This window comes from Nannospalax galili, unplaced genomic scaffold (genome assembly GCF_000622305.1).
Source record: "Nannospalax galili isolate Female #2095 unplaced genomic scaffold, S.galili_v1.0 scaffold44, whole genome shotgun sequence".
In the NCBI taxonomy this organism is placed as follows: Eukaryota; Metazoa; Chordata; class Mammalia; order Rodentia; family Spalacidae; genus Nannospalax; species Nannospalax galili.
In genome coordinates this window covers 6,472,113-6,493,808 of record NW_008355789.1, presented here as the reverse complement: position 1 = coordinate 6,493,808, position 21,696 = coordinate 6,472,113, and the positions used below count along the sequence as shown (strand labels likewise).

Sequence of the window (21,696 nt, the reverse complement as noted above, 5' to 3'; positions counted from 1 at the left end):
TACACATAAAAAAATTAAATAAAAAGAAAATAAAAACAAGTAGAGAGAAAGAACCAAACACAAATCAGCTGTTAATGCATATGTTCTTGGCCATGGAATCCTTGCTGAAGATGCATGAGATAATGTATGACCTCAGGATAATCAAGTGGAAACATCAGACAACCTTAAGTCAAAAGACAGTCTATACAAGAACTTCCCAACACACTTCCAAAATATCAGGAGCATGAAAGCCAAGAAAGCCTGAGGACCTGCTCATATCAAAGGAGACAAAAGACACAATAGTTAAATACAGTGTAAGATACTGGATTGCATCTTGGGTAAAATCATTTTGGCTTCTTTTGCTATGAGTTGTGTTGTGCTATAGGAAATTCACAGCTGGGGATAAGAACCAAGGAGACCACGTCATCCTAAGAGGGTCAGGTTTCATCCCTCATTTCTACTTACACACGGTACTGTGTGATTAAAATGCAAGTCTGAATGCCAAATATGTACCAGATCTTAGCATTGCACAAAGTATGAAAAATACCTCAATAATGAATTTTCAAATTAGTCATATGCCTTCACGACACTATTTTGGGCGTTAGCTTCAGTAAAATAGAGCATTAAAATTGATTTTATTGCTTCTCTTTAATTTTTAAACATGGCTCCTAGAACATTTCAAATTGTCTGTGTCACTCATATAGACAGCTTGCATTTTAGGGTATGGCACAGCACTGTTGAAGAAAACAGTACAGGTATAGTCAGTATAATTGAACTAAGACATCCAGATTATATAGTAGTCCTTCATCAGTGTTAGTTTTAAGTATACTATAATTTTGGGCAGGAATGTCCTTCTAGGAAGTACACACCAAGTATTTAGGAGAAGAGGAGCAGACATACATCTGTCCCTTGTGCTCCAAAGTCCACAAAAATATACGTATCTAATGGAAAGAGCATACAAAGGCATGTGTGGTATACGCTACTGATGCACAATCCGGCAAGGCACATGCAGCATTTCTGAATGGTTCCGGCAGCTTTACATACATTCGATGTTGTTTCAAAAGAAAGGCTACAGTCAGTCTCCCACAACTGTTGAAATAAATAGCACAGTGATCAGGATAGGCAGGCTGGTTGGCACCAAAGGAAGGCGTGACCTTGGGGGCAAAAAGACGACCCCTTTCGCTGAGCAGCAGAAAGGGGCCAAGGAAAGATGATGGAGGTGAAGTGGAGGTTATATCCGAGTTCACAGAGGCTGCTTCAGTTTCCCTCCCGTTGCTGTGATAAAACACTCTGATCCAAAGCAACTTCTTGGAGGACTGGGTTTATCTGGCTCATATTTCCAGGTCACAATCCATCACTGAGGGAAATCAGGGTAGGAAGTCAAGCAGGAACTTGAAGCAGACACCATGGAGGAACGCTGCTTACCTTACTGGCTCACTCTCGGGCCTGTGCTCAGCTAAGTTTCTCCTACTGCCCCGGGAATAGGAGGGCTGGCCTCCTTCATCAATGAACAATCAACACAATCCTCCCCAGATACACCCACAGGTCAATCTGATCTGGGCAATCCTTCAATTGAGACTACCTTCTGAGATGACTCCAGGCTGTGTCAAATTGATCATTACAGCTAATTAGGGCAGGGGTTAGGGGAAACAACAAAACAACAACAACAACAGCAGCAACAACAACAACAACAACAACAAAAAGAAAACACAAAAAACCCCCAAAAACTGAGGAGAGGGAATATTTGACAGCAACCACTTCTCAGAACAATAGGAAGAGGAAAAATCTCATGTAGAAAGGGCTTGTTAAATAGGAAAACATTTTTTAACTATTTCACTTATTATTTTTATTTTATGTGTATGCGTGTATTGCCTACACGTAAATAAGTGCACCTGTGTCGTGCAATGCCCACGAGGACAGAAGAGGCTGTTGGATCCCCTGGAACTGGAGTTATAGACAGTTGTTAGCTGCCATGTGGGTGCTGTGATTTGAACCCGGGTCTTCTGCAAGAACAGTGTTCTTAACCGCTGAGCCATCTCTCCAGCCCCAGGAAAGCATTTTTTAAAAAAACACACCCAGTCAGGCTCATAGTGAAAAGAAAGATCATCAAAGAGACAGACAGGAGCAAAATCTGGAAAGCAGAGTGAAAGCATAGATCATTCACCGAGAAGCAAAAATCAGTCTGACATTAACTTCTAAACAGCTGTCTAAATGAACACAATGTTTGCTAGTCTAAAGAAAATGTGTTTGCACCTCAGTCCCATATTTAGCCATGTGTCACTTAAGGATGAGAACATGGAGAAAATGTTCCCAGGCATATAAAACCTTAGTAGGCTTGCCTTACATGAAAGACTCTCTTAGAAAGTTCTCAAGTAAGGGAAATACTCATGGGCAAGGAGGTGACCAAAGCTTTAGGGAACTTTATGGCTGTATAAAAACACATAGACTAAAGAAAAGAAAAGGACGGCCTAACAATCAGGAAATAAAATTCTAGGAAGTAATCAGAGTGAAGTGTGCATTTGGATAGAAGGATGTTAGAGACCTGAGGAATTTGAAGACATGCAGAAATACTTATTTTGCTCAGAAGATGATATTAACATGTTTATAAAGTTAACATAAGTATGTGACTCATGCTAAACGTGGTCACTGTAAGGATTTTAAAAAAGAAATCAAATAACTTTTTGTTATTGTTTTGAGACAGAATACCATTTAGCTGAGGCTGGCCTTGAACTTGCTATGCGGCTGAAGATAACCTTGAACTCCTGATCTTTCATCCACTTCCCAAGCACTAGGGCTGTAGGCCTGTGCCACTATACCTGTCTTTAATAACTTTTAAACAGCAGGAGAAAACATAGTTGTGGGACAGAAAAAGTATAAAAATAAAAATGGAACAAAGAGGTGGCATAGTCAGAACACATAAAATGAAGTGGCAGAAAGGATTTTGGTGTGACAGTAATCACAGTGGATGTGGAGTAAACACAAGGGGCCTTACAGGGACCAACGGAGCTGAACACCCTGAGGGGAATAACGCATAATGTGCTCTTTAACACTTGAGGTGAAGCAAGACAAAAGCTTGAGTAAACATGAATGGAATTATTTTTAAAGAACAAACAGTAAATTCAACAAAGCAGGATTCTATGTCACACACTCTTTTAGCAAAGCAAAAAACAAGGTTAACAACAATAAAAATCTGACTTCTTGGGAATCTTTACATAGTCTGTTAATTAATAAGTATGTCAAGGAGATTAAAACACACAAAAGCATTCCATTAAGAGAACAGTGAACACAAGAATTCTATATTGAGAGCTTTGGGAAGGACTCAGAAGAAAATTCACAGTCTTACGTGCATTCATTATTAATAAAAACAAAATACAAAAGGGAAGAAATCAGCATGCAAAGTAAACAATATGGAAATTTACCAATGGAACAAAAGGACCGGAAATTGGAGATCATAGGACGAATCAAAGCAGATGTATACAAAGGAGAGCGAGAACAGCAGCATCATTTAAGAAGCTAACAAAGCTTACTAGGTAAAGTCAATCCAGGTTAGTCAAGAAATGAAGGAAAAAGATCTCCCAGGACTGTGGAACCCTGGATAAAATAGACAATTGTTAAGGAAAGAAACAAAATTCTAAAAGTAAATACAAAGGAATCTGTTTATACTAATAACTGATGAAGAAACTGGAGGGGAACTAAGGAATGAGGGTGGAAAAAATACAGTTTGCATGTGACTCTTTCCAAGTATCACCTTCCAATAGCAGTAACAACTAGTTGATTTGCTCCAGGGTTTTGAGACTAACAGGAGGTTAAAAACCCAGAGACTATTTGTTCTTGCATGCAGATATGAAGAATTTGAAGACTCCTGTGGTAAAGGAGAGGAATGGTGGACGGTGCCTGGGTCACCCGGAGCTGGGTTCAAAGCCTGGGATTTCCACAGACCTACTCTGCACACCGCCTCTTGCTAACCCTCAGTTTCTTCTTCTGTAAACAGAGTTATACATGTATACTAAATGATAAAGCACAGCCGGGTGAGTTTGATTCATCATGGCATGGAGGAATAGCCTCTCAAATAGAAAGCTCCACCACACGTTGAATAGTTAACAATGACATGTGCATTATCAACAGATATCAAAAAGTATTTGAAACCAGGGGTGGTTGCACATGCCTGTAACCCAGCACTTAAAGCGAAGAGTAATGCGATCCTTCAGAGATATTAAAACATTTTAAACACTAAGAGTAGCCAGGTGTAGGGGTAGAAACCTGCAATCCTGACACTTAGAAAGTGGAAATAGGAAGATTAGGAGATGAGGATTGCCCTCAGCTACATAGTCAGGGTCTCAAACACACAACAAGGGCTAAGGAGATGGCTTAGTGGTTAAAGCACTTCCTGCACAAGCATGAAATCCAGAGTTCAGATCCTGAGAAACCCATATAAATGCCAGACAGGTGTGGCAGCCCACCTGTAACCCTGGAAGGCAGAGACAGGGGATTTCCAGAGCAAGCTGGCTAGCGGGATTGGACATACTGACCAGCTCAAGGTTTGATTGAGAGGCTCTGCTCAATAAGTAAGGCAGAAGAGTAATCAAGGATGATTCTCAGCATCAACCTTGGACCTTTACATGCACACACATACACATGCAAAAACATAGATATGCATACAGGCACACAGCACACACACATGAAAAATGGAAATAAAAATAACCAGCGTACGCCAAACTCTATTGTTATTGATCATTTCATAGGAGGTTCTTATCACAAAACCTGTATCACAGAATACATAGGAAGAATGGGAGAAAAAAAGCCAAAACATGTTGATTACTTACGTAATCCAAGGAAGCTTGAGTAAACCTATCAGAGCAAAGGTCTAAATCTAACATAAGTGAATAATAACAAAGATCATTCCTGAGATTTTGGAAACAAAATCTCAATTGTAATAATAATAAAATACAATGGTCTTGGGAATTAGCTCTGTGGAAGTTCTGCCGAAAATGGAAGGAAAAGAAACTGAAGATTTCACGGGAGAAAGGAAAAATGAAAATTTAGCTGCGCCTCAGTTGCCACACAAATTGCAGGTGTTTTGAAAGTCAGAAACATGAGCCACAAAAATATACTCTGATTAGGTCTCCTTTTAGCTAAAAGTCTAGAAACCACTGATGTAACAAGGTCTGAAGTGTGTCCTGGTCTTGTCACTTCTTGGAATGTTCTGGGTGATATGGGTCCAAAAGGGGGTGGGTTAGAAGGCATGGGAATGGGTTCTGAGTTGGCAGCAGAGTTTGGCCTCAGACACAGAGGAAAGGCAGCCCATGTGCAGGTCGCTGGGACCTGGGAGACTTGGGGAATGGGTAGCACTGGATGTGGTACTGGAGGAGGAGGGGGTGCCTCTGAGTAGGTCAAAAGCAGTGGCAATGCAACAGCATGGATGACCCCATGTAAAAAGCTACAGGAATAAAATATCCTACTCAAAACTGACTGTATTGTGCGTATTTGTCTTCTGTTTTATTTTTTCAAGGCAATAAATACAAAGAACAGTGTGGCAGCATCAGTCAGAGGCCCCCGGAGGAAGATGGGGCAATCACGGGCAGCAACAGAGGTACATCTGATGAAGGGACAGTTTACAAGGTCATGGCAGAGTTAAGGGAAAACAGCCAGAGATTGACGGCAAGTCTCCCAAGGAGAGGAGAAAAACGCTTACCTGGGAAGGGGCACCCTATGGGAGGGCCTGTTTGGGGAACCAGGAGGGATCCGCAGGTGGAAGGGAGGTGCCTGGTCAGAGCCATGGGCTCTGGGTAAACACTGTCCATCCTCACTCCTCATGGAGACCTAATCAGAATATACCTACAGATAAAGATGTTGACCTCACTCCCCTCCATCCTTGGTTCTCACTGACCCAACCCATCTAGAGGCTGGAGGGTGAGGCAGCCAGGTAGTGAGGTCTCTAAAGGTCACCCTCCAAAGTTGATTTGAGGACACAGTAGATCTGGGGTCTACAGTGAAAACTCTTCCTCTAATACCTAGAGGCACTAGAGAAAATGAGAGATTGTAATGTAAGAGAACAGCAACTGCTGAACTGTAGGCTTGGACTGGTGCTGGTTACCTTAGGGCTTAAATGTCTATGGCCACATGGGGGGCTTCCAGCCAAGGAAGGAGCACAATCCTGTTAAAGGCCAGGCCCACGGAGGGCCAAACTTTCAATGAAAGAATGAGACAGAGAACAACCCAGGCCACACATGGAGACAAACAGGATGACCTCTCAGAGTCAGCCTGGAGTCTGGACTAAACCAAGAGGCCTCTCGCCATCCCTGAGGTTTCACTTCGCTCTATTGTCTGGCAGCTGCCATCCCTGAGGGACCTGATATCATCTTTGTTTGGTGCTTTGACTGTCTACATGTTTTCCTGAGTGCTTTTAGAACTGTCTCTACCCTGCTTAATTTTATTATTTTTGAAGACTCATTTAAAAAAATAATATTATTAATTCTTTGAGACTTTCATATAATATATTTGATCATATTCAACACCCCTCCTCCATCTCCTCTCAGAGTCACCCCTCAACTTCATGTCCTCTTTTTCTTAAAAGCTTATTGAGTTCAATTTGTGTTTCCTCAAATAATCTTGGGTATGGGTCTATTCCCCAGAGTGTGGTCAATCTACCTGGAGTCACATCCTTAAAGAAGACCGGCTCTCCCTTTCCCAGCAGCTATCAATTGCCAATAGCTTCTCAGCTAGGAGGGCCTTCATGCCCACCTCCCCCCTCCATGCTGGGATTTTGTCTGGCTTGACTTTTGTAGGTCTTGTGCTTGTCACAACTGCTGTGGGTTCATTTGTGTAACTGCCCTGTTGTATCCAGAAAATAGTTTTGTTTTAGTCATCTACCGCCAATGGTTTTTACAATCTTTCCACCCTCTTTTCTACAATGTTCTCTGAGCCTTTCAGGGAGGAGCATGGTACAAATATCCCATTTAGGGCTGTGCATGTTGACCAGTTGTGGGTCTCTGTGTAAATCACCATCTACTGGAAAAAGAAGCTTCCCTGATGAGAGTTAAGAGATGCAGTAATAAGTCATTAAGAGTCAGTTTAATACTATGCCCATTTAGCAGATAGGGTCTATGACCTACTAGCCACAGGTTCTTGGCCCCAGTAATGGTACCAGGTATGGGTTCCATCTTGTGGAACAAGCCTTCAATCTAATTAGAAAGTGTTTGGTTACTCCCATAACATTCATGCCACTAGTACACCAGTGGGTAAGTCTTTTCAGGCAGGGTTTACAGCTCGGTAAGACTAATGATTACTTTTCCAGGAGTGTGCATAGCACCCTTTAGCACCATGAAAGCCAGGCAGTAGGGATGAAGCTTCCAGGTCTGTACCAGTTTGATTCCTACATGTTTTATGACCTAAGTATATAGTGTCTTCAGCAATAGGGTAAAGGCTTCACTTTTATTATTCATGTGTGTGTGTGTGTGTGTGTGTGTGCTCACATGCATGTGTGTGTGTCTGTGTGTATTAATGTGGTGCCAGAAAAGGGCTGGAATTACAGGGAATTGTTAGCCATCTGATGTGGGGGCTAAGACTCTAGCTAAGACTCTAGCTTGTTTCTGCAGGAGAAACAAGCACCCTTAACTATGGCTCCATCTCTCTATACTCCAATTATTTTAAAATTCCACTGCATTTTATCTTTTTCATTAGTGACAAAGAGCACATGGCCTTGCTTTAACTCCTGAGGCTTTTCTGGCTCTGAGCAGTGTGCTGTGTTGGCTCCCAGGCACTGTGCCCTACAGGCCCCTGAGACTCAGCTTTCTTCATTCTGCTAAGACAGCTGCCACTTGTCACTGATTTCCATCTCCCCATTTCTTCCTCAGTGAGACTTCTGCTCCTCATTTCTCATTTTGTGGCTTTATGTTTTCTTTATTTACCTCATGTTATCACTGTGGCATTTGGGAAAGAACAGAGGCAAACTTACGTGTTCAATCCTCTGTGTTTAACTCAGAGACCTGATTGTTGGTTTTCCTTTTCTATTCCCAGCCCCTAATGGAGTGAATTGCTGCACAGCCAGAAGATGCTGATGAGCAGGCTTCTTTAGCCTTGGGAGGGATTTCTGAGTGACGGAGAGAAGCAGTAGGATTGTGTGTTGAAAGCCCCTGGTGATGAATTTTATGTGTCAATGTGACTGAACCTTGAGCTGCTCAGATGAATCATCATTTCTGAGACTGTTTGTGAAAGCTGCTTCTGGATAAGATTAGCATTTGAATCAGTGAACTTGATAAAGCAGAGCATCCTCCAAAATGTGTGAGGGCATTATCCAACCAATTGAGAGCCTCAAAAGAGCAGAAGGGCAGACAGAGGACTTTTCCTCTTGACTTCCTACCTGCCTGCTTGAGCTGGGACATTGGCCCTCTCTGACTTTGGGACTTGGATTTATATGGTTGGTTCCCTTTGATCTTGAACTAGAACTATATCACTAGCTTTTGTGGGTGCAGATGGCAGATGATATAACCTCTCAGCCTCTGGAATTGCGTGTGAGCCAACTCCTCATAACAGATCTCCATTTTTTATTTATCTGTTTATCTTTCTTCTTGATTGGGGGAATCTTGACTAATAGAATAGTTAATTGATTTAAATTTTTTTTTATTTTTAATTATGTGTATATCTGTATGTCTGTGTGTGGGTATGTGCATGTGACTTCAGGGGCCGGTGGAGGATAGAGGAGAGCCTCAGATCCCCTGGAGACAGATTTACAGCTGGTTGTGAGCTGCCCAATGCAGGTGCTGCGAAACAAACTCCAGTCCTCCGTGAGCCAGTACACACTCTTAATCCCCGAGTCATCCTTCCAGCACATGGAATATCCAATTCATTTCTGGGTTAGATTTGAAAAGGGAGTCTACAGCCCATGTGTGATTGATGTTCTAGGCATTGTGCTAAGGAAGCCCACAAATGGTCAGTTTTATTCATAAGCAAGAAGAAACTAAGCAAGCTAAATATTATAAAGCTATAATATAATATAATAATTATTCTCAAGGTAATTTTTGGATTGAGTGAAATCCCACTTAAAATTCTGACAGGATGCTTTACAGAGCTTGGTGAAATGATTTCAAAGTCATTCGTAAAAATAGAAAGAAAATAATATTGAGGAATATTTTTAAGTGAAAGAGCACCTCCATCTCCAAGCCAGTCACCTTATTTGCTAGTTTTGATTTTCCCCCTCCCTTCCTCCCTTCCTCTCTTCCTCCGCTTCCTTCTCCAAGCCATGGCAAGGGTTGCTATTACACAGGTGCCACATCTAGCCATCCTCTCTGGCACTGCTTCCACCACTATGGTCCAAGTCTTATAATGGTGCCTGTTAATTACTCCTAACCCACCTTCCCTTTGGCGCCATCTAATCTACTTCCTATTTCCTGACCACACAGAGTCCCGCCTCTCTCCTGGCCTAACCTCTTTGTTAGCTTTTTACTGCTCATCTCTCTTCCTTAATCATTTCTTAACTGCTTTATTCATTCGTTCACTTGCTCATTAATTAATTAACTTGATGATATTTATTCAGAACTTTCAATGTGTCACATAATGAGCAAAACTCTGGGGAGATAATAAGCAAAATAAGACTCAATTCATGCCAACACCCAAGTGATTTGAAAGTCAAAGAATAACAAACATGAAAAGATTCAAGTGTGTTAATAATTAAACTCATGTCCATTTAAAATAATAAGATCAACTTCTATAACCATTAAATTGGCCAGATTCAAGTGGAAAAGCTTAAACTGCATTGTAAGGAGGCTGGGAGAATAAATGCATTTATTCATCATTGGTAATGTGGTAAATCAATATAAGCATTTTGGCTTAAATGTGTCCTAAAGAACCCAAAGAACAAAGGCTGGAGAGATGTCTCCATGGTTAAGATGTGTTTTGTTCTTTGCAGAGGTCCTGAGTTTGGTTCTCAGCACCCAGGTCATGTAGCTCACAACCTCCTGTAACTCCACCTTCAGGGGATCTAAGGCCTCTGACCTCTGTAGCCATCTGCACTCATGTGTACATACACAGACACACATGCATACACATAATTAAAAAAAATAATAAATCTTTTAAAAAATATTTTATTATTTTTATTTTAGGTGTATGAGTGTATTGCCCACACGTATGTGAGCGCACCCGTGTCGTGCAATGCTGTGGAGGTCAGAAGAGGGCTTTGGATTCCCCTGGAACTGGAGTTAAGGATGGTTCATAGCTGCCATGTGGGTACTGGGAATCAAACCCGGGTCCTCTGCAAGAGCAGTCAGTGCTCTTAACTGCTGAGCCATCTCTCCAGCCCCAGATCTTTTTAAAATGAGCCATCAAAATCTCCAGTTCCTTGGAGTCAGATGACTCCTGAGAAATTATTTTAAAGAAAAAATTCCAAGGATGAGAAAAGTGTAAAAGGAAATTTTTACATGCAAAGTTTTTGTTTTTTTGTTTTTTTTGTCTTTTTGAGACAGGGTCTCCCTGTAGCCCCAGCTGTCCTAGAACTCACTATGTAGACCAGGCTGGACTTGAACTCACAGAGAGCCACCTGCCTCTGCCTCCCAAGTGCTGGGATTAAAGGGTGTGCCACCACGCCTGGCTCATACAAAGTTTTTAATCTTAGAGCTTTCTGAATTAGCAAGATTACAGACATTACTTTAATGGTTAAAAAAAATAATAGATGACTTGTTTGGAGTAAGCCAATGTTGTAAGTGATGAGTATGAAAGAAAATTTAAGTGCTATGTGCCTGAACATGACACAGAAACTCTGTACATAACTAGATAAATAAAAATAAAGTATAAATAGCAATCAGGTGTGAGACTGGTAGTTTTTCATGGAGTTGAAAGTTTGCAAGCAGGTGACTCAGTGGAGATGGTGAATGTCACTGTAAAACTGACTTTGATTATGTAGAATACATTTCCTAGTGTCCTTATCAATATTATAGGCAGTGTATCATCAAATTTAAAAAAATTTGTTCGTGCAAAAAAATATTCTTCAACATGTATTTGTTAAACAGCATTAAAAGTGATGCAATGCCCAAAGTGGGGGAAGGTAAGCACTAAGGTGGCCCAGGAGGGGTGACAAGGTGTCCACAGGGTGGAAGCATTTGTCAAGATGCAGGAACTGTATGTAGTGATTAAAGAGGCTCAGCGTCTGGTAGGAAGCACCAGTCCCATGGCAAAGACTGGGCATGTGTCCAACCCTCAAGACATCCTTATGTGCTGGTCACCTTGTTCCTGGGAAGCAGCTACTCCCAAGGTTCCCGAAGTTGGGAGCCACAGTCTGGCAGTGCTTAGGACAGACACCATGAAGCTTGTGGCCTCCTAATGCTTCGGGAATAAGGAACTCTGACCAGGCTCAGCAAGGCCAGACACCTGTTGTTGGCTTCTAAGTCAGCGTCTCCACAGAGCAGCAGGTCCACATACAGTGGCACAGATTCTGTTACCAATTGAATTCATGTTAGAAGATGCTTTGTGTGTTAGCTGTTTAATTTGACTGCAGAGAACAGAAGGCAAAAGAGAATCATCTGGATCTAAGCTTTGACATTGGTTTGGACATTCTCTGGCTATTGATCACCTCGTGACAGCCCCTAGGGGAAAGCAAGAGATTCATTGTGGTCTTAGCTTTGATTTTTGGTTCAGACATTCTCTGGCTTTCTGAGTTTATAACCTCTTTGTGTGTCAGGATTTCTTCATTTACAGAATTAAGAGGTAAAACTTTCATAGCATGCCTTAAAATGGATTTTCACAGCTACTCGATTGGGAGTGTTTTTGAAGAGATATCACAATTTCCAGACAGAAATTCATGTCATTACCACGGAGCAGAAATGCCAGAAGCTATTAGGTACTCTCCTGACCCTGTTTCTATCTTACCACACCTAGATCCTCTCAGGAAGAGGAATGAAGATGGCTCCCCATGGAGAGAACCCCAGCAGTAGCATTTGGAACAAACCATTTTGTAGCATGGTTGGGAAAAGCCACCTGCAGGAGTCGTTCATTAAACATGGTGGCTGAGGGTACATGGTATGGCTTGGTCCTCTGTATAGTGTACACTGTGAATTCTCAAAGGCAAGTTACTCACAGCGACTGGAGAGCTAGATACCTAAGACAGCTTACTCCATTGCAGAGGTTATCAAAGCATGGTTCACAGACTCCTGGGAACTCTGAGATCCTTCCAGGGAATCTGAGAGATTAAAACTATTTTCATAACAATATGAAGACATTATTTGCCCACTGCCAGATGTTGGTACTGACACTGAACATCAGGCAAGGCAATAGTCTTGAACTGTAATAGTCATCAGTGGCTTCTTCAAGGCCACATGCTCACGGTAGACAACACAAAACTCAATTTCACTTAACAGTGTCCTTCATGTCACAGTATAAATGAGTAATTTCGAGTTTCTACCTATGGGTACACATCTTATTGTGGCCAACTGAAAAGTCTGCAAAAATGGTTCTGCTGAACACAGATGGATGCTGACTGTCCTCAATAAATGCACTCACGCGGTTCTTGGAGGTGCACGCTGGTCTAGCCACTTTGCGCATTCATAAAACATCATCTTTACTTGAAAGAACAAATGACAGGCAGATTATGGTTATTCAGACTCGGGAATTTGGCAGACATTTTTCTCAAAAATGAAGTGAGTGTGTCACTTCAAGGAAAATAACTGACAGTATTTCGTTGCCAATAATAAAATTTGAGTTTTCAAGCAAAAATCAGAATCTTGGAAAACTTGTAGCCATTACTGTGAACTTGATAGCTTTCCAGTTTTCTAACATTTTTCTGACGAGCTCTGTTATCCTAATAATGGATGTGGTTTTGATATTGGTTTATGAGCTGTCTCAGCATTCAGATGATCTAAAGAGCTCATGAACTAGTACTTCTCAAATGGTCAGTGTCAGAGACACAAAATCATGCATGTATGAGATACTCATTCAAAGTAGAAGCTAAGTAGTAAGTTTCAGTGTCACAGAACACCAGCCCATTGGTATAATTTCATATTCCATATCATTATTGGACTTTAAAAAAACCCTACAATTTGTAGAGTTTAAAGTGGTTTGTGGTATAGTATCAAAGATTATTCTAAAGTATTTGGAAAGGTTAGGAAAGCATTCTTTTTAATTTTTAAAGATTTGTGTATTTATGTATGTGCCTGATTGTCTGCATGTGTGCCACATGCATGTACATACTTACAGAGGCCAAAAGAGGGCATCGGATCAGGTTTCTTGGAGCTAGAGTTATAGGCAGTTGCGGGCCACCTGAAGTGGTACTGGAAACTGAACCCAGGTCCTCTGCAAGAGCAGGAAGTGCTCTTAACTGCTGAGCCATCTCTCCAGCTCCCCAAACACTCTCTCCAGTTACATATGCATACCAGCTAGAATATATCTTCTTCGTATACTCCACCAGAAATGCACCACAACAGATTGGATGCAGAAACAAGGATGAATGAGGATCCATGTGTTTTTTATTAATCCACATACTAAAGAGATTGGCAAAAGCACAAAGCAAGGACATGCTTTGCACTAAATTTCTTTTAGACAATGTAGTCATTTCCACAAAATATATTATTATTTTTTCCATTAGCATGTGATGAGTATATTACTATATGCTGCTTGAAATTAGTAAGCAATATTTTACAATTTCTCAGCTTTCATTTTATAAGGTGAATAACAGGAGATGTAATGAAGGTTGAAGTTCTCTGTGGTTCTTCAGCATGTGAAAAGGATGCTGAGACTAAAAGGCCCAAGATCCCGGCTTGGAAAGTGACATTTTGGATGACTAATTAAGAAGGGACAGGGGACTTGGCATTTGACAGTTTGTTGTCAGGAAGCTTCTCTGGGCTGAAAAGGGCGGGTTATCGAGACAGAATATCCCTGCAGCTAAGACTGATAGAAGTCACTGTTGAGAACACAAAATTTCAAGGTCTTGATTAGACATTGCCTGTGTTTTCCAAGTGTCTCCATCCTCCCCACCCCCAAGGAAGGTCTGACACATACTCCTTGCTCAGTACTGGCTATTGTGACTCAGTGTCAGCTAGACATCTGCCTCCCAGACTCTGAGCTCAGCAACCACTGCCTAGTCCTCAGAGCAGCACCAGGAGGTGGCAGGGACCAATACTCAAAGCAGGTCATGGCTTTTGTCCTGGAGAATGTCCAGTCGGGTGGGGAAAAAGCATCCCTGGAGAAGTCATCACAATACGATACAATAAATATTATTCTGAACCTGGTGATCACATTTTTCCACCAGAAAAATGAGGGCACAGCCCAACACTGTAAATACTGCCTGACAGTGGAACAATCCTGAGAAATTGGAACACATGTCTGCTGTATTTATTAAACTCTCAGCAATGCCACAGAAATTCTGTATAGGTTTGCACTTGGTTTGCCTCAGAGGCCCCAAAACAATGACTTGGTACCTCCCTCCGCCTAAATTCTGGGAAACAACAGTGGCAGAATAGAAATGAGCAAAAAGCTCCTTAGGACCACAAAAGATGAGTAATGGCCCCTAACATTTTATTTCCTCTGGGTTAGTGGATGGGAGCATTGTAGGACATTTTTTATAGCATTCTGATTCCAAGTGGTCACCCCCCCTCCCTCCACCCTACCCTTCAGGCAAAGAGTCCAAGTTTGTTCACATAAGTCTCCCACACCAGCTGAGGCAGAACAGGCTGAATCCCAGAGTCACAGGAATGAATTAGCCAGAGGCTCCTAAGATGTGGGTAAAATTAACCAACAGGACTCTCGATCTGACCAAGAATGTTGGAGGCCCCTCTGGGTGGGCTGTTTGGGGACCAGGGAGGTTTTGATGTAGCCAGAGTCTTCTTAGGGCCCTACCACGTGCCCTTTCTCCCCTTTCCTCTGGGGCTTGGCCGAAATCCCTCTTTTTAATCTTTCTCCCAGTTCTGCTGTTCTTCTCCAGCTGTGGTAACTCCAGAGTAAAATAAATGCCATGCCTAAGAACAAAACAGCCCAGACCGTGCCCAGACACAATATGCTCAGTGCCATGCAGGGCCATCTTGCCTCCCACGGCTAGAGAGAACAGGCCCTCCAGGGTCTTAATGGAACACAAACCAAAAGCAAAGCATTTTATTTGATGCTGGGCAAATGGTGATTTCTCCGTGATCTTCAGTGAGCTTATCCACACAACAGGTGATTTTCAGGATTCAATGGTATGCCATAGGTAAAAGCTGACAATGTATGCTAAGTCTAGTATTCAGAGCTACAATTTCCATGTGACTGTTTGACAAGTGTCCATCTCCCCACTCACCCCTGAGTGGCCTCAGACCAGCACTGTATCTCTTCTGTTGTTCACTATTACATCTCTGAAGTTTAGGGCCTGGCACATGTTAAGCATCTATTGAGACATCTGTCGGACAAAAAAGAGCTGAGGACTGTCCTCTTTTCAAGGATCTACTCTCAAATTGCAAGTTTGGGGTCTCCTGACAACTTTCATGGATTGGTAGTGGCGATTTTGAGCCTGATGTCATGAAGGCATTAAAAGATGACATTCGGAACCATAGGGAAAGGGCGTATCAGTTGCTTACTGACATCTGCCTATGGTTAAGGATGAAAAGAAGCTGTGTTGTCTGTGGAGTCAAGAGACAGTCCCTTCACCAGCAATTTCCAGTGCAGACAGTCCATTCTATGATATGGATACAGCTGTTTTAGGAGGCCTGAAGTTGGCTGGCTCAAATCACAGATAAAACACTTAGAACAATGTTGAACAAAGAAGCTAAAAGCACATTACTATTATGTCTGCCTGTCTTCATGAATTTACTCACTTGGAATGCAATTTTCATGAATCAGTGGATAATAATGGGCAGGACTGACACAGCTCAGCCTGTGGATTCCACAAGCAGACAGCGTTAGCAGCATGCTTTCTACAACCAATAAGGCAGCTGTGTACTCACGAGGGTAATCCTTGGGGTGAGTCTTCTCGGACCAGTTCCCGTAAAATGTGAGCCTGTACTTGGCAGTTCCACAGGCACAACAGTCTAAGATTGGTCTGTCTGTCACCCCGTCGAGTGTGGGATCTGAAATGGGAAGTCAAGTTAGAGAGCAATCAAAACTGCTAGCCTTATCCCTGATCCCTGCATAACAAAGACCAGAGCAGTTTCATTGATTCTTAAGATTCAGGACCAGTACTTGGACTCTTAAGGATTTTAGATCCCTTAAGTATAAAAATAGAGTTTATAAGTAAAAGAAAGAATGGAAAGAAATCAAAGCCTTTGCTCTGATAACTTAAGGAGCTTCTTGAGAATCTTTAATTGTAGAATCTTTAAGATGGGGAGACTTGGGGAAATCAGTGGTAATTTTACTACGCTCTTCTTTTTGGGTCCTGGTCTCCTTGCCATCCATCTCACAGTAGTATTTCTCTATTGGATTTTAAAAGGGACACATGTGCCTGTTTTCCCTAAGAAATATTTTTAGGGCCAAAATGCCAGACCAGAGGGGGTGGCTTTGAAGGGCAACAGTGAACAAGTAGAGAGACATAAAGAACTGGCAAAAATTGGAAGAGAGAGAGAGAGAGAGAGAGAGAGAGAGAGAGAGAGAGGCTTATATAGTCACATCATCCCTTTCTAAAATTTATTTTCATTTTATGCATCTCTGTATGTGTCTGTGTATAAGTATGTGCACATGAATGCAGGTTACAGGCAGTTATGAGTCACCCAAAGTGGGTGCTAGGAACTGAACTCAGTCGGGTCCTTTGCAAGAGCGAAAAATTATTATTTACTTTTATTTTATATGTATAAGTGTTTGGTCTGCATGTATGTAAATGCGCCACTTGCATGCAATGCCCAGGGAGGCCAGGAGACCATGTCAGGTTCCCTGGAACTGGAGTTACAGACTGTTGTTAGCTGCCATGTGGGTGCTGGGAACTGAACCCAGGTCCTCTGCAAGAGCAGTCATTGCTCTTAACTGCTGAGCCATCTCTCCAACCCTTAAATCATCTCTTACCAGGCTTTCAGAGACTTTACTGGGAGGCGCTGGGGTTGCAAATGTGCTTATAAGTTCAGGTTTACATGTAAACATAGAAGCAGCCAGGAAAAACTCAAGATTCCCCTTTCACCCCCAGTTTTTAGCTGTGAATAGCTGATAAATGGGGAAAGAGAGATTACAGGAATAAATTTGGCATTTCTGATTGTGAAAGCCCAACTGTGCCTTGTTGATCTCAGTCCGCTGTGCGTTCTGCTAGAGGAAAACAGACTACAGATGCAGCTTGCTACAATTGCTTTTTCTGTGGGGCTCCTCACAGTGTTAACATAAATCTTTTTTTTAAGGTGGACATTTATTCTTAAATATTAAACAAAGAGCAGCAACGAAGAGGATGAAAACGATTCTGCATGTCAGTGCTTTTCAAGTGGTCCCTTTTAGAGTTCACTGTGTCTGAACATGTAAAATTAGTGTTGGGCAAGAGTGAGTTGTGGGATGGAGGCAAACTAGGGGTAAAGCAGTGATATCTCCACTGGGTTGTGTCCTCTGATGTGCTCACCCCTTTCCACATGCTGTCTCAGGAAATACTGTGCGTACTCCTTGTGGTTTGAATGTGAAGTGGCTCCCATAGGCTTATGTATTTGAAAACTTGGTCCCTAGCTGGTGGCACTGTTCCGGAAGGTTATGGAACCTTTAGGAGGTGGAGCCTTGCTGGAGGAAATGGGTCACTGGAGCTGAGCCTCATTTCTTGTTCACTCTTTGCTTCCTGAGTGTAGATGCGATGTGACCAGCCAGCATCCTGCTCCTGCCCCCAGGCCTTCCCTGCCATGATGGACTGTGTCCCCCTGGAACTGGAAATCAGAATAAACCCTTTCTCCTTTAAGTTGTTTTTGTGAGAGTATTTTATTTAACAGCAACAGCACGGTAATGAAGACATCCCTGTTTTACAGATCTGCAACCTGAAGCAGAAGCAGACTGAATGACCTGCTTAGGCTCACAGGATCAGTGAGCTGTGCAGGCAGAACGGGAACCCAGGACTTTTTTGGTCCGGAGTCTGTGCCTTTACTTTGTATTCTATTACTCCGGGAAACCCCACTCTGGGTGGGTCTGTATAAATAACACCCAGTGAAAAACCGTGTTTCTATTTTCCTTCTTCTAAACGAAGAAGGATGCATTTAAAAATTCACCTCCCCACCTTGGGGAGGTGCTACCCAATGCAGAAGTTTCTTTTCTGATACTTGGCAGAGGCCAGAGTGTTGTCTGTTCCTAGGAGCAAGCTGCCCATTGCCAGACGTGCATGAAGCCTGGATCTGATCCTTGTGTGGGGCACTTAGGCGTGAAGACACCCCAGTGAGTATATTCCAGGAAAGCTAGCATAAAGCAGCATCTCCAGAAGACCTGGTCCTCTTGCATTCCCACAATGGTGAGCTACGTTGTAAAAAAATCTAAATTAGTTCTGAGAAAGGGATTCAGCACCAAGAGATACCTACTGGGGTTTTGATTATAGCTGCCAGGTGCTGGTAAATGAGGCAGCAGTAATCTCTGGAAAACCTGAAATAAGACCAATTGGTAGCTTTACTTGATCGGAAGGGCTTTCAGATTTAGGTAATAAAGTTATAGATATAGCCAAGGCTTTGAAGAAATGCATTTATAGTAAATCTTAGGGATTTCAAAGGAAAATAAGCTTCCATCTAAAAGGTAAATTTCTAAGTTTGAAACGGCTGTTTCCTCCCAAGGGCAGGCCTATCGATAATAAAGTGGGCTTTCAAAGTTGGCAAGTGCCAACTTACTTCCCATGGCACAACAGTTGGGCTGTCAAACCGGGTAATGTCAGGTCTGAAGCGTGGCCTCCGTTTCCACTTCTTCCTGCTTATTTTATCTGTTTACTTTTTGTAGTACTTGGGATGGAGCCCAGAACTTTGTACATGCTAGGTCAGTGCTATGCCACGGAGCACACCCTAGCACTTGCTTTCTTTTTTTTAGGTCTTACTTTGTAGCCCAGCCTGACCTTGAACTCACAACCCTCTGCCCCCCTCTTGTGTTAGGGTTACAAGTGTGCACCACTTGGTTGGTTTCCTTTTCACTTCTCTTCTGGTACTCTTCAGCTCTTCTCTTCCTCTTCCTCCTCCTCTTCTTCCCCCTTTGTTTGTGCATGTATACATGCACATGTGGGGAGGAGAGTATGCAGGTGCCAACACACGTGTGTGGATGCCGAGGACAACCTCAGCTATTTACCCTCAGTTGCCATTTACCTTGTTTTTTTTTTTTTAAATCTTTTTGTGATTTTTAATTTAAAAACTTTTAAATGGATTTTTGCTTTATGCATATGACTGTTTTGCTTGCATGTATGTAAGTGTACCCATGCATGCAATGCACACAGAGGCCCAAAGAGGGCATTGGAGTTAAGGATGGTTGTTAGCTGCCATGAGGGTGTTAGGAACTGAACCCAGGCCTTCTTCAAGAGCAGCCAGTGCTCTTAGCCACTAAGCCATCTCTCCAGCCCCTATATTTATTTTTAATTGTAAGTAATTTCACGTTTATGTTTTAAAAATCACAAGCTAGAGAGAAGGCTCAGTGAGTGAAAATCCTTGCTGTGCGAGCATGAGACTGGGGTTTGAATCCCTAGAACCCATGTAAAATAGTCAGATGCGCAGCACAAATGTCTGTCCTCCCAGCACTCCCGTGGGGAGAGAGGAGAATTCCTGGAAGCCAGTGGGCCAGCTAGCCCGGTGTACTCAGTGGAAAAATAACAGAGCCCTGTCAAGACAAGGTGGAAGGTGAGGTCTGACACCACAGACTGTCTTTTGACCTGCACATGTGTGCGTGGCACACATGCCCACATTCACACATATGAATGCATGTGTATGTATACACACAATACTGATTGCTACTACGTTGTATTCTTGAGGCTCTTATTTTTTCACCTATAGATTAATTGTTGCAATTGGGGCAAAAAATAATAGCTCCACGTTTCACTGTTTCCTTCCTTAATGGATTTGATTTGATTCAACAAGGGAAACAAAGAATGGAGAGACCTTAATGAAAGAGCTAGGAGTAAGTGATTAAATACATTAAAAAATCTCTGTGCTTATATTTTAAAGATTTTCTTAAGGTGACCACTTGGTTAGGAGTTCCCTGCTGCATCTTCTGTCTCCAGGGATCATCATGAGACTACAGATGCGAACTTACCAGACCTTTCCAGTCTACCAAGTTGCCATTGGCAAGGGATTGTTGTGCAGATGCACGATTAGTCACTTTCCTAGGATCTCTGCCTGGGAGAAACAACAAGAGGCATACGGCACTGTATCCACCAGAATTTAGCACATTCACAGCTTAGGCAAGGCTGCATAAAAATCAGCTCTGAGACTCCGAGAAGAGATTCCTTTCATACATGGCATGTCAGTGAGGCATTTCTTAAGAACTTTCAGGTCTTAGAAATAAGGCTGGCCTCTGACAGTCAAACTAACAGACCTACTGCATGATGGCTGTGCTAGCTATCTACAAGGGAAGACCAAGAAGTTGCCTGAAAACATGGCCCAACCCAGGGAAGCTGGGTACCATTTCATAGAGCAAGGGTATGGAGTGGGGTTGTCATAGGAACCAAGAGCCTTGAGAATTTAGAGAAAACCTGACCGAATTGGTGATCAGCTAAATACATTGCAGGGAAAACCTTGATGCCTCATGTAGTAGTGCTCACTGGGAAGTTAGCTAGTAGTCAGCTTCCAGCATCCCAGTCTTGGTGTCAGAGCACCCAACTCTCTCCACAATCTTCCATTTAGTCATTTGACTATGTCTCCTCTGCAAAGAGACACTGCATTGACCTGCCAGAGATAGGGTGACAAACTACTGAAATAGGAGGTCCCATGTTGACAGAGCACAGTGGTTCAGGGTACCAGCTCCAGGTGTCAATCCCCATCCTCTACCACTGGTTGTGTGATGTCAAGAGAGCTATTCAAACTATGTCTATCTCAAGCTCCTCATCTATACAATAGGAGTGACCCACTAATCTTTACCATATAGAGCTATAATATAAATGACATGATTAATGCATATGAAATGTTTAGAATAGTGCCTGGCATGAAACAAGCACTCAAAATTATTAGCAACTATTATTATTTCCCCAGAAGATCTTTCTTCAACCTTTTGTAATGCTTTGTGATTTACTAAAATTGAAGATTATTTCTTCTGAAAGGACTAATTGCTGAAAATGCAAATAAAAATTCTGCAAAAATGAATAGAAATGAAAGGATAGTTAAGCTGTCTAATTATAGAGCACTTTCTGTTTTTATTGAATTATCTAATAACTTCTAAACAAATTCAGATGTATAAGGTCTTGGTTTTTAACAGTAGATTAATAAACAAGGTTTTGGATGTAGATAGTCATAGCTACCACTCATGTAGACAGTATCTGCTGTGTGCTGGGAGGCTCTGCACTTTACACACACACACACACACACACACACACACACTCACTCACTCATACACACACACACTCATACACACACACACACGCTCACACACACATATGCTCATACACACACACGCTCATAAACACACACACACTCATACACACACACCACACACCACACACACATACACACTTACTCATACACACACACATTCACTCATACACACACTCACTCATATACACACACACTCATTCAAACACAAACACACACACATACTCACTCATACACACACACACTCATACACACACTCACGCACACACACACACACATACTCATACACAAACACACACACACGCTCAATTTTCTGTTTATGTGTATGATGCGTGTGTGT

The 21,696-nt window shown here is 42.3% G+C and overlaps 1 protein-coding gene across 1 annotated transcript in view; it reads right to left on the bottom strand.

The window, feature by feature from the left end:
- Spon1 (spondin 1) overlaps window positions 1–21,696 on the bottom strand; it is a 332,365-nt gene that overhangs the window by 165,881 nt on the left and 144,788 nt on the right. Inside the window, exon 5 of the mRNA XM_008853516.3 lies at window positions 15,873–15,995. Coding sequence (XP_008851738.1) covers window positions 15,873–15,995 — 123 coding nt within the window. The remainder of the gene's footprint in view (window positions 1–15,872; window positions 15,996–21,696) is intronic.